The sequence below is a fragment of the Sinohyriopsis cumingii genome, chromosome 4 (genome assembly GCF_028554795.1).
Source record: "Sinohyriopsis cumingii isolate HCF-2022 chromosome 4, ASM2855479v2, whole genome shotgun sequence".
In the NCBI taxonomy this organism is placed as follows: domain Eukaryota; kingdom Metazoa; phylum Mollusca; class Bivalvia; order Unionida; family Unionidae; genus Sinohyriopsis; species Sinohyriopsis cumingii.
The window spans coordinates 112,611,225-112,623,330 of NC_142964.1; the positions used below are offsets into that span (position 1 = coordinate 112,611,225).

Genomic DNA, 12,106 nt, shown 5'->3' on the forward strand with positions numbered 1-12,106 from the left:
TCATATTTTTCTGGTTTTGGTTAAGTTTTTGCATTGATTTGTTAAAAATGACAAGTTTTTGACATCTTATATGCATATTATCCTACCTGGAATTATGAAACTTCGTGAGTGGATTCATTTTGATAAGTTCTGTATGTTCTATCCAAAAGAAATCTCTCAGCCAGTTAAATGTTCATTGTGAGTAGACTGTACATTGTGTGCTTTTATGAGAGGCCTCACCTGTTGTTATGTTGTTAATCAAGTAATTATTCATGTAAGAACAATGTACTGGTGACTGTCACTCTAGGGCTACTCAAAGCCTGTGACTTTGGCTTCTAGGGGTAGAAAATGACAATAGCTTTACAACCATATTTTAAAATTTTTGTATAAAAATAACAATAATCTGTTTCTTATCAACGTATTATTTCTACTTTGATATGATAGAAAATAATGTTCATGATTTAGCTCTGATGGTCAATGACCAGAAGAACATATGTGATGATCTTTCATTCTTCTGTAGTCCATCTGCCTGTTAACACATTTGCTATTACTCCTTCTCCTTAACTATTTGGTGATTGCATTGAAACTTTACACACAAATTCATCCCATGGTAAAGTTGGTCTTGATGAAAATGATGCTACTTAGACAGCCCGTATGGCTACCACAGCAGCCATCTTGAAAATCTTGTCTTTGCTACTCATCCTGAATAAATTGTCATATCAGCATGGGGTTTTCATAGCTGGTCCTAAATAAAAATGATACAAAATGGTGCTACTTGGACAGCTGGTATGGCTACCATGGCAGCTATTTTAAAAATCTTGTTAGCACAACTCTGCTTTAACATAAAGTCATACTGACACAGGGTTTTCATCTGATGACTTATGATGTACAGCTGGTCTTAAATGAAAATGGTACTGGTCTGATGTCCAGCATAGCTGCTACAGCAGTCATCTTGAAAATCTTGTAATTGCTACTCTTGAATGGATGGTAACATCTTGAAAAATATTGTTATCTCTACTCTTTTCCAGATGGGAGGCTATATCAGCATGGGGTTTTCAGAAAGATACTTCTTATGATACCTAATTGGTAATAAATGAAAATGGTGCCAATTGTACACAGTTATGGCTGACATGGCAACTGTCTAAAATGTTTGTTTTCATTACTCTCCCTGAATGGATGATTATTTATGACATGGTGTTTCACAAAAAGTCTTCTACTGATGTCCACTTCATCCTAAATGAAAATGGTTCTAAGCTGACATCCTGTATTTTGTGTACCAGTACCACTATAGGTCATTTGAAAATCATACGATTACTGAAGAATATTACAGATGGTTTCAATATTCAACAGTTAAAAGGATGGGACTCTTGTTATCCTTTTACCCTCAGTCACAGTTGATAGGTAGATGGGTGGGTGGGTAGGTAGGTAAGTTGTTTCACAATGTATCAGCATAATTCTGGCCATATAGTGCCAATTAGAAATTATAATTTCAAGTTTCAGTATTAAAAGTTCAGATGTAAAGATTAAAGATTGACAAACAGTTTTTAGCGATTAATGTCAGCTTTAGTCAGAATTTATTTCCTGCTTGATAATGTTCACAGTGGCTGCTGGAGCCTGGTGAAAGCAGAGGTTAGCTTTGTAATTGGTTACGGATTAGGCTCTGAAGACTATTATACTAAAACGTTGAACTGCGTTGTTGTTCAGGGGAATTTTGCCTTCAAATATATTTTTATCTTTTCTAAGTTTATATATCTCGATTATAAAAATCGTTACAATAATTTTAATTTAATTTTTCATTTTTAAGTATTTTGTTAAAAATTAAGCTTCTACACAACAAGGACTGCATTGCATAAGGAGAGCTTGATGTTAGAGATGTGATATTATTTGTCATGAAAGAATAGATTTGTGGCACTGAGGTTCACTTTTATCAGCTCTTTCTGTACATTGATGGTGACTTCCCTAATGTTTTTATAAATGGCTTGCATTGGAGATAAGGATATATATTGATTTGGCATCAAAATGTTAAATATGAGGGTCACACTGACACTAGGAAGAGAAATGGTTCCCTGCATAAGATGGTAATGGGTTATAACCTACTAATATCAAACATTGTCGATGGCTTGCATTTGAGATAAGGAAGACATCTGTTCATTTTGGGGTCAAAAGGTCTAATGTAAACTTTACAAGAATGAAAGAAGGATAAGTAATTTCTGCAAAATTGCTAAAGTTCTTTACCACATGCCTTACTAAATTTGTAGATGGCTTGCATTTGAGACAAGACTGATACATTTTGATTTCTGGGTTAAAAGGCCATTGTCAGAGCCCTAGGGAAACCAAGAAGGAAAATGATTTCCACAAAAAATATTAAGTCATTTGTAACAGTCCATGAGCAGACTTTGTGATTGCTTGCATCTGAGACAGAAATATGCCTTTTGATTATAGGATCATTGGTCAAGGACACTGAGAAAGAAGAAAATTGGTTTTTGCAAAATAACTTGATATGATAATGTACCATTTAAAGTACTTATTTGGACCACAAACTGTTCGTTTTTCTACAGTAAGGTTTTCTAAATATTCTCCATACAAATTAGTTTTTAAATTTCATGGAGATGCAAAAAGATTTTTTTCCCCAATATATGTTGTGCCATCATCATAGATTTTGCTGGCATGTAAAAAGGCAGATTTGTTTTCAAAATTTCTCTGCATTAGTACAACAAGCTCCTCTCTGTGTAGTCCCACCTTCCTATCAGTAGCAGTCAGACAAAAAGGTTTTATCCACAAATATTTTGACATCGAAAATCTTCAGTATGACTGTTTTATCTGTCATCTAAAAGGCAGAGCATATTTATGCTGTTATGTCTACTTGTCCTTAGGTTATCTTTGTTTCTGCACCACAACTTTTTTCTTACAGCATCTTTCTTTAGCACATTTTGTGATTAGCTTTAAATTGAGTAAGGAAGAAGCCTATTGAATTTGGGGTTAAAAAGTTTAAGGTCAAGTTCACATTCTGCAAGAAGAAAAACTTTCAGCTTAGTAACTTTAATTTTACAAAAGGGACCTTGTCTAAATTTTGTGGATGGCTTGTATGTGAAGAAAGAACGAGACCTATTGATTTGGGGATCAAAAGGTCATGGTCATTGTGACCAAAAGCTGAAAAAATGTATTGTCAAAAGATCATTGACTGAAAGCAGTGAAGTGGTTTCAGCTAGAAAACTTTAGCTGTTTGTAACATACTTAAACCAGAATTTGTGGATAGCTTGCACATGTGATAAGGAAGAAGCCTAGATTGATTTTGGAATCAAAAGATCAAAGTCATTGTGTCAGAAAGATGAAAAATGGTTTCAGCTGAACGACTTTAATTCTACATAACAGAACTTGGACAGAATTTGTGGATGGCTTGCACTTGGAGACAGGGCAAAGCCTGTTGATGTTGGGGTCAGAAAGTCAAAGGTCAAGGTTACTAATTGAAAAATTAAAAAGGTTTCTGCATAGAAACTTCATTTCTTCATTTTTACCTTAACTAATGTTTGTGGATGACTTACATGTTGGTTCAGAAAGAAGTTTATTGATTTTGGGATCAAAGGTCAAGGTAACTTTGATATGGTTTTTAAAAATAGCAAATTTTCCTTGTTTTGTACAGCTTGTAAATGAAGGTGACATTAATGTATTTAGTGAACACTTATTTTTAGCTAGCCTAATCCATTGTGTTTTGCCTCGAATTTTGTGAAACTGTTTTAGCTCGATATAATAGGTTCTCTTCTAGAACTGGAAAGTTAATAACTACCCCAACCAGCATCTGAAAGAAAGGGAGACTTTTGTAAATATAGATGTCTAATGAAGATGTAGATAGAGCTTGTAAGCATTATGCATGACTGTAGAGCAGTCTGTTGATTTTTCCATCCAGTTTTGAGAAATTAGCATGAACCCTGCAGTTGTTTGTTCTAGAACAGTCAGATTAATTAGCTGCAGAAACTTAAAATAAATCAATATTTATAGAGTTACATTTGTCACATGACAAGTTTATATAAATTACAGTCTCTTAGTAGGGTTTTAATAGTTAAAGAATCAATCACCAGAAGTAACCATCAACTACTATCTTGTAAAACCATCAACTACTATCTTGTAAAAGTACATTTGAAATTTGACTAGACCAATGACAAATCAGACCTCTCTTGCAAAATTAAGTTTCAGAGACTCAAAGTTGTTTTTTTTATTAAAAAACAACACAAAACCAGTTGCTTTGATACAAAGTAACCTGCATGTGATGCTGTGTCATCAGACCAAAGTAATTGTGTATACGTTGCAGATGAGTTAATTTTCAATTGTTGTCTTATAATTTGCTCAATTGTTTCTTAACTTTTTGTTGGTGTATAAATGGAAAGAAAAATCCAGAAGCATGAAGGTAACTAGATTTGAATGATGTCTTTTAAAGGGAGGTTTTTAGGAAGGTTGGACTTTAATTTCATTTTCCTTGCAGGATGAGGTTACCATCAGTAGTTCCTTTTTTCAGAACAGAAAGGTGATGAGGATTGCATCATCATGGTTGTACTGCATTTATATGCACTCAGATTTAGATGCCTCATATTTCCATAGCTCATAGATCAAAGCATTCATTAAATAACCAGAAAAAAACGTATATTTATGTTTACTTTAGGTAGGAAAATGCTTCTTCTTGTGGAGAATATCTTAGGCACATCATTTTTTTTAATTACAAATATAATCAGAGAATAAGACTCATTAGAATTGTCTCCTTGTCTTTTTTTTGTAGCAGATTACAAATTTTAATTGCTATGGTCTTGTTTGTTTTGTGAGTCTAGAGCTGTGCATTGTGGATGTTGGCTAAATCCAGCTTATTACTTAAAATCTGGACTTTATGCATGGCTGTGCATACAAATTTTTATACTGTAATTGTCAATGCTTATGTGTGTTCGTGGGTTTTTTCTCCTGTTATGGTGGCTGTTGTTTGCTTCCCAATGTGTTTTTTTTTGTATAAACTATTACTTGCTGTATGTATACTTTTAATTTGCATACCAGTAATTGTATTTGCTTGAATAGGGTGGCCCGGGTATGGAAGGGGTGGATGGGTGCAGAGTGATCTGAGTTACTTGCCTTTATAAATCACTAACACATCTCACCTCTGTCCTGAGTTTGAGTCCTGTCTTGACAGGTTTGGGTATGTGAGAAAGCTTGCCAGTAACTTTGGGTTGGTGGTTCTTTCGGGGGTTGTCCCAGGTTCTTCCTCCATCAGATGTACTGGCCACCATGTATAGCATGTCATGTGCTGAAAATGGTGTTAAACCCAACAAATATCTTGCTCATTGGATTTCCACAAATCACAACCTCTGTAATGTGAGCCATATTTTTAGAAATCCACCTTAGGTTATGGTGTCATCCTTCTGTTACTAAGTTGACATTAGCTTATCTGCGCCATAACTTTGTGACAGAGAGATTTTCATGAAACTGTACCCAAGCATATATCAAGATTAGACATTGTGTTGAACACTGTAGATGTGCCCTCAGCTATAAGGTGACATCAAGGGCAGGTATAATTCTTTGACTTGTATCGTTGTGTGGAATGTAATATTTTAACTGCTGAAGATATTTTAATGAAACTTTAACCAATATAGCCTTTGGAGTAGAGTTGTTTATTGCTTAAATGTCACCACTCGAAAAGATGGTCCTTATCATTTGGAATACCTCAGATTAAACATAAGAATCTTAAAGGTCAAGGTCACTGTGGCTAAAAGAAAGAAAATGGTTTTTACACAACAACGTAAGTTTTTCACCATCTACCATTACCAAACACTGAGTATAGTTTGCACCTGCAATAAGAAAGAACCTACTTATTTAAGATGTTAACCTTGATTGTGGGTTTCTGTTTAAAATTATTGGCAAGTATGAAGATACAAGTCTTATCCTGTTAATTTTACATCAAATATGAATGAATTAGACTTGTAGTTTACCATATTTAAGACCTGTAAACCTCTCAAAAGAAAACATTTGTTCTTAATTGGGTTCTGTATGCATGGAATTTCATGCACATCGAGTGTCACATGTGAATTTTTGACAGGAATATTATAAATCGAATCATAATTCCAAGCATAAATAATCATTAAGTTAACACAAAAGGTGATCAGAAACATGAAAATACTATTTTGAAACTGTTTTACATTGCTTCTGAAGAGAAAAGGCATTAATATTGTACTCAGAATATGAAACCATTCAGTGCCAAAGATAAAACAGGAGGATTGAGGGATGTCAGCTAGAGAAGAGGTGAAGTGATCTTTGCTTTCTGTATGTATTTGGGCAAAATGACAGGCACTGGGGTGACTATTTAGCCTGAATAGCCCCCTTATGTTGACCTAGACTTCTACCAGTTGAATAACTATCCCCAAGTAAAGGTTATTACTTAAAACATTATGGGGAAATGTACCCTGAAACTAACTGTCCATTAGCCAGATATGTATACAAGGCTGTGCATTGGTTAAAGATCATATACTTCTCTTATGCAATGCCAAAAGAAAAGTCTATGCTGATAAGTGAATCTTTTTCATTATGACACACTTTTTGAAATAACAGGTTTTCAGCAACCAAAAGTCCAGCTCTGCCAGCAGATTATGAATTGTAGATTTCCAATGGTCCTGTATACCTTTTGATGACTATAATTTTCTTTCACAGGACTGTTACTGCAATTAGTAAAATTGTATAAGAATATTTCTTTTCCTTAATGGCCACCATACATACCTATCGTGTGCTGAAAAAATGGCGTTAAACCCCACAACAACAACAACAACAACTTTTCCTTACTAATATCTCAGAAGTCACAACCAAGTCATTTTAGATTCAGTCTCTCCCAAAGTTCATTCACTATGAAACACCTAGGTAACGAGTAAGACCATATCAATGATGTCCTAATATAATGATCACATCATTTTGAGTTGTGCGGTAAGTGCTGACAGTACAAAAACAGATTACCTTAAGACAAATTTATCAAAGGTCGTTAAGAGTTTGATTTGTTTATCTAAGATGGCCAGGACTCACAATTTTAGTGTTTGCAGTGATAGTTCTTTGATTACTAAGTTGAAAAAATTAACAACAACAATACCTGTGATCTTCATTTGCAGAAAACCAGTATTATTTGTCCCATTTTGACCTAAATGACAGAATTGTTAATGCTGTATGTTAAATGTCATTATTGCAAACATTTAGTACAGATGCATTGGATGTGGTTAACATGGGTTACGAGTAACAGTAAGAAAAATAGTCTTTCAAGATTTTGTTTTTGAGGCCAAATACTGACAGGACATGGTTGTTTTGTTACAGCTGTTGGTGTTCTAACAATGGGGAAAACTTTTTGACGTGTTGAAAATATATAGATTGTCTTGATTGTCCATCATTTGTAAAGTGAACACGTTTCCATTGAAATAATTAGACTGGACTTTACTTCATATGTTTGCAGTCTGATGTCTGATCTTTTTATTATATATTTTACAGGATACACCCTCCCCAACAACAGACAGCATGTCTCTGAGTATGCCCCTCACATCAGATCAGCTGAAGCTTATAGCAGAAGCTGTGGGTAGGGGTCCTAGAAGGAGTCTTGATTATCAGCATGGACAAGACCGCAAGAGTCCACTCAAAAGTGTGAAGAGAAAGGTTAACAAAATGATGCATGGTAGGTTTTGTTTTAACATACTGAAAGATCTTGGTTCATTTTGATATTTCTATTGGTTTATTAACAGTGCTGACAACTTACATTATATGTATATAGATTGTAAGAGTTCTTCTTTATGTTAGCACCCTTCATTTTAACTTGGTTATGCCATGGGTCCCATTACAGAATTTTGAACATTTATTTCAAGTTTTGATCAAAAAATTCGATAAAAAGTTTTATAGCCACTTTATTCAAGTTGAGCAACAGCAACAGTCTTTATTGAGCCATTACTGTATTCTGCTCTTGTCAGGTGTAGTTTATGCCAGGAGGCTGCTAACACTGTGACTTGAGTTTGATCCATAATTAAGACAGAAAGAAAGTGAATGAAAAAGAAATGTTTTCTTAGTGAATATCCGCCATGTTGGACTTTTGCTGACTTTTGTCAGAACTAGATTAAGGATAAGAAAACCAGTGTCCCAGTATATTTTAATGATCAATCATGAACTGGGTAGACATATGGATTCAAAGAAAATAAAACATTTATTTTCTGAAAGATGTCTTATTTCCATCAGTGCAATTACTTGATGACCATGAGAACTTGATTTAATATGAACTGAAAAGGACATCTGTTTTATGTATATAAAATTATTTTCTTTTGGAATGGCTTTTTTGTACCTTTATTACACACATGCAGCCCCTCCCCCCAGCACATATAGCTTGTGCATATACTTGTTCAGGAGATTTTATGTTATGCAGCAGTTACATACATAAAGACATGTCCACTTAAGCAGGTATATTGGTAATTCTCATCACTGTACTATACATAAGAAAGCAAGTAGATTGATTATTCCCAGCGCTGTAATATTCATAAGAAATTTGCTCTTACAGTTCATTGTTCAGACGATATAAAAACAAGAGATTTTGAGATCATTGAAAATATTGAGGAGATAATATTGTTTTTGATTTGTGGGGTAAAGACAGGCATGACCCTGCCAAGTTAATGGATCTGCAGTGAAATACTATATTCTTTTAACTTGTCTTTAATTTGATGTTTTAATAAATATAGGGAAACTCCATTGGTCATTCTTAATTTTGAAATGTATAAAGTTTTGAAAAGAAAAAGGTTCTGTGTAGGAAAATTAAATATAACATATAATTATGACTTTTATGGATTGATGGGGTTCAAGAATTGAGAGTGCATGAAACTTTAGAGAATATACTATATTGACAGTTCTTCATTTAAGGCCTCTAGTGGCATTGCTTTTTTATTATGTTTTATATGATAATCAACATGACATATTCTGTTTTATATGGGCAACTATTTGTAGAAGTTGATGATTGGTTTATATGGGCAACTATCTTTAAAAGTTGATTGGTTTTTATGGGCAACTATTTGTAGAAGTTGATGATTGGTTTACACAGGCAACTAATGTTAGAAGTTGATGATTGGTTTAAATGGGCAACTGTTTCTAGAAGTTGATTGGTTTACATGGGCAACTGGTGTTAGAAGTTGTTGATTGTTGTATTTTATTATGATTTATCCAAGAGATTCAACACTCTACTAAAATTTTAAAGAACAGTTTAGATTGTGAGAAATTACCACTATTACAAAATAAACTCAAACAATTGTTCTCTGAGAAAGTTGTTACATAGACATTAATTCTGACTTTAAACAGATGATTACTTGTATAAGTTTTCTGGATTGTATGTCATATTTGCTTGTGTATTACTGTACCTGCAGACAGCTGTAAACAGCTATGACCTGGTTTGTCTGCTATCACATAATGTACAGGTTAATCAGGTCTGGAGTTGATAAACTGAGCTTGAGTTTGAGCAGGAATTTCCACTGTCATCTGATCAGAAATAACCATTAAAAGGTAATTCCATTTATGATTTGTTGAAATAAAATCTCAAGCTTACGTGTTTTATGAACTTGGGGGTCAAAGTCTGTGATTTTGGTTTTACAAAGGTTTTCAAGCAAATAGCACAGACTCTCTTCAGCTTAAGTGTTTGATGATCTTGTCAGGATCTAAGCAGATAGTTTTCTCAAGGATTTCAGGATAATCAGCAGACCTAGATCTATTGGAGCAAAATGTGAAGGCTGATAACTTTATCAAGAATTCAAGATAATTGGCAGACTTGGATCTATCTGTTGGAGAACTATGTGAAGGCAGATCAAATCATTACTGTTCATGGTAGTATACAGTGGTAAAAATGACAGATGTTGATTTAAAAAAAGCAGTCAACCCAGTTTCTGCACAAAATGTTTTATTTCAGGAGGTCATCACTACCATGATCTTTGTATACATGTTTGCTTGAAAATTTGTAGATCAGCCCTAACATTGTTGGTAGGGTTCACATCTGTATTTATTATACTACTTTTGTTGTATTGTCAGCAGCTATTCAGGTGCACCTTGTTCTAACATCCAAGCAATATTTTGCTGCTGAAGATGCATTGTAAGGGGCATAGTGTCCACATGAGAGTGTGATTATTGAGTTCAAGGGATCTTCAGCACCTTCTTTTACCTGTTCTGTAATAGCAGGCCACAGTATTACAGTGTGTGAGTGCATGGACAGCTAACAATTCTGGTACAGTGCTCATAGTAATTTATGTTACTGTGCAGTAGAGCAGATGTTTTGTTACGGAAGAAAGACTTTGCTCTGCATAATGGAGCTAAGCCACGGAATACATCATTGTCATCTGATAACACAGATAATCTAACAGGATTTTCTGCAGCCACCATCACTTTTTGTTGCATGAAAATGTTATCGACTTCTTTATGAGATGTGGACATTGGGTATCTGTGGATCACCACACCACAGTTTATTTTAATTGGATTATTTCTGCTACCGATGATGACAATTTTGTGATTTGGTTTTATTCTTCAGTGAAATTCTTGATCCTGAATGAACTGATCACAAATAATACTGATTATTGGTTTCTTTTTATCTGTAAATGTTGGAACTAATTTCTGGGGAGCAAGCTGTATATTGGAACTTAACTGAAGAATTCTGCTGGTGTCTATTACTCTCATTGATCTTATTATGTTCTTGGTGCTGAAGTCTCTGTACCTGTCAAATATTTGCCTGTGTTTAATAGAGCATTGAAAATTGTTGGAGAAAGTTTTTGACAGTACAGTTTACTGGCTAATTTGCTTCATTAGAATTGCTGATACATTAATCACAGTGCAGGAGATATGTGCAGATTCCACAGAACTTCCACAGAACTTTGTGTAATATAAGAGATGAAATTGAGATGTCCAGCAGTATAATAGTAAGGTAGCATAAATTATATTGCCTTTAGATGCATTGATCAGTCTTTCTGTTTCTGACAAATGATCATAAATGAAAATTGATTTGATAACACAATCTACCATAACCTTGGTTTTTTTCCTGCTCTTTCTAACCATGTCTTTCAATGCTCAAAATAGGTTATATATACATACAAGTAGATTATCCTGAAATATTTCTCAACAATCTCTCAGCAACAATACGCAGATCCTATCCATTTTGGGGGTATTTTTTTCCATTGAACTACCTCACCAAATGGTACTTTCATGGCATTGGCAGATCCACCTGCTATCATGGAAGTAGTAATGGATCCAATAAATCCTATGAGCATGTGCATACCTGCAAGACCTCATTTGGGAATGCCCGAAGGACCTCTAGTGTCATGTCGTGAAAATTGCAAGGAAGATGAGCTCATTGTGTGACCTACTTTACAAGGAATGATTGGTTGCAGAGATATGATAGACAGTATTTATATGTTAAAATATTAGGTCTGGGATAAATCATTACCTTTGGTAATAATAATAACATAATAATAATAATACCAACAGTGCAATAGTAGTGGTAGTAGTAGGGATTTTATTCAGGTATGTTTTATGTATATTTTGTGGTGTTGTTGTAGGGTTTAATGCCATTTTTCAACACACAATAGGCTATACATGGCGGCCAGTATTAATGGTGGAGGAAGAACCCAGGAAAACCCTGGAAAGAACCACTGACCCACGAGAAGTTACTGGCAAGCTTTCTCACATACCCACTTTGTCTGAATCCGAGACTCAAACCCACGCAGACAGCGGCAAGATGGCAGTGATCCGTAAAGGAGAGCGCTTTAGACCACTCGGCCACTTGGGTCCCGTATATTTTGTGTATCTGATATTTGCAGTATATAAATATTGAATGCTACAGTGACAAAAGGTTGTTTTTTTACCTAAATTCCCACTCAGATCAAATATTTTGTTTTGGAAATATTTCTAACTATTAATAATGAGTAGAAGTCATTATATTCCAACTGTTTGCCTGAATAAAACAAGGGAGATAATACATGTGTGTATTTCAAAATACCAGTGATAAGGTGTCATCCGCTAGTTCTGTTGAAGTAGTCTAATGTTACGACTCTATGGTGTTAAACTAAGTAACAGAAAAGAATGAAAATCCACAAGTTTTGTAAAATTCAACAATAATTTA

General features: G+C 34.4%; 1 protein-coding gene across 1 annotated transcript in view; it reads left to right on the plus strand.

Moving 5' to 3' along the window:
- Nucleotides 1-12,106, plus strand: part of LOC149801912 (unconventional myosin-IXb-like) — a 333,412-nt gene that overhangs the window by 195,264 nt on the left and 126,042 nt on the right. The window contains exon 30 of the mRNA XM_089956299.1: nucleotides 7,474-7,654. Coding sequence (XP_089812425.1) covers nucleotides 7,474-7,654 — 181 coding nt within the window. The remainder of the gene's footprint in view (nucleotides 1-7,473; nucleotides 7,655-12,106) is intronic.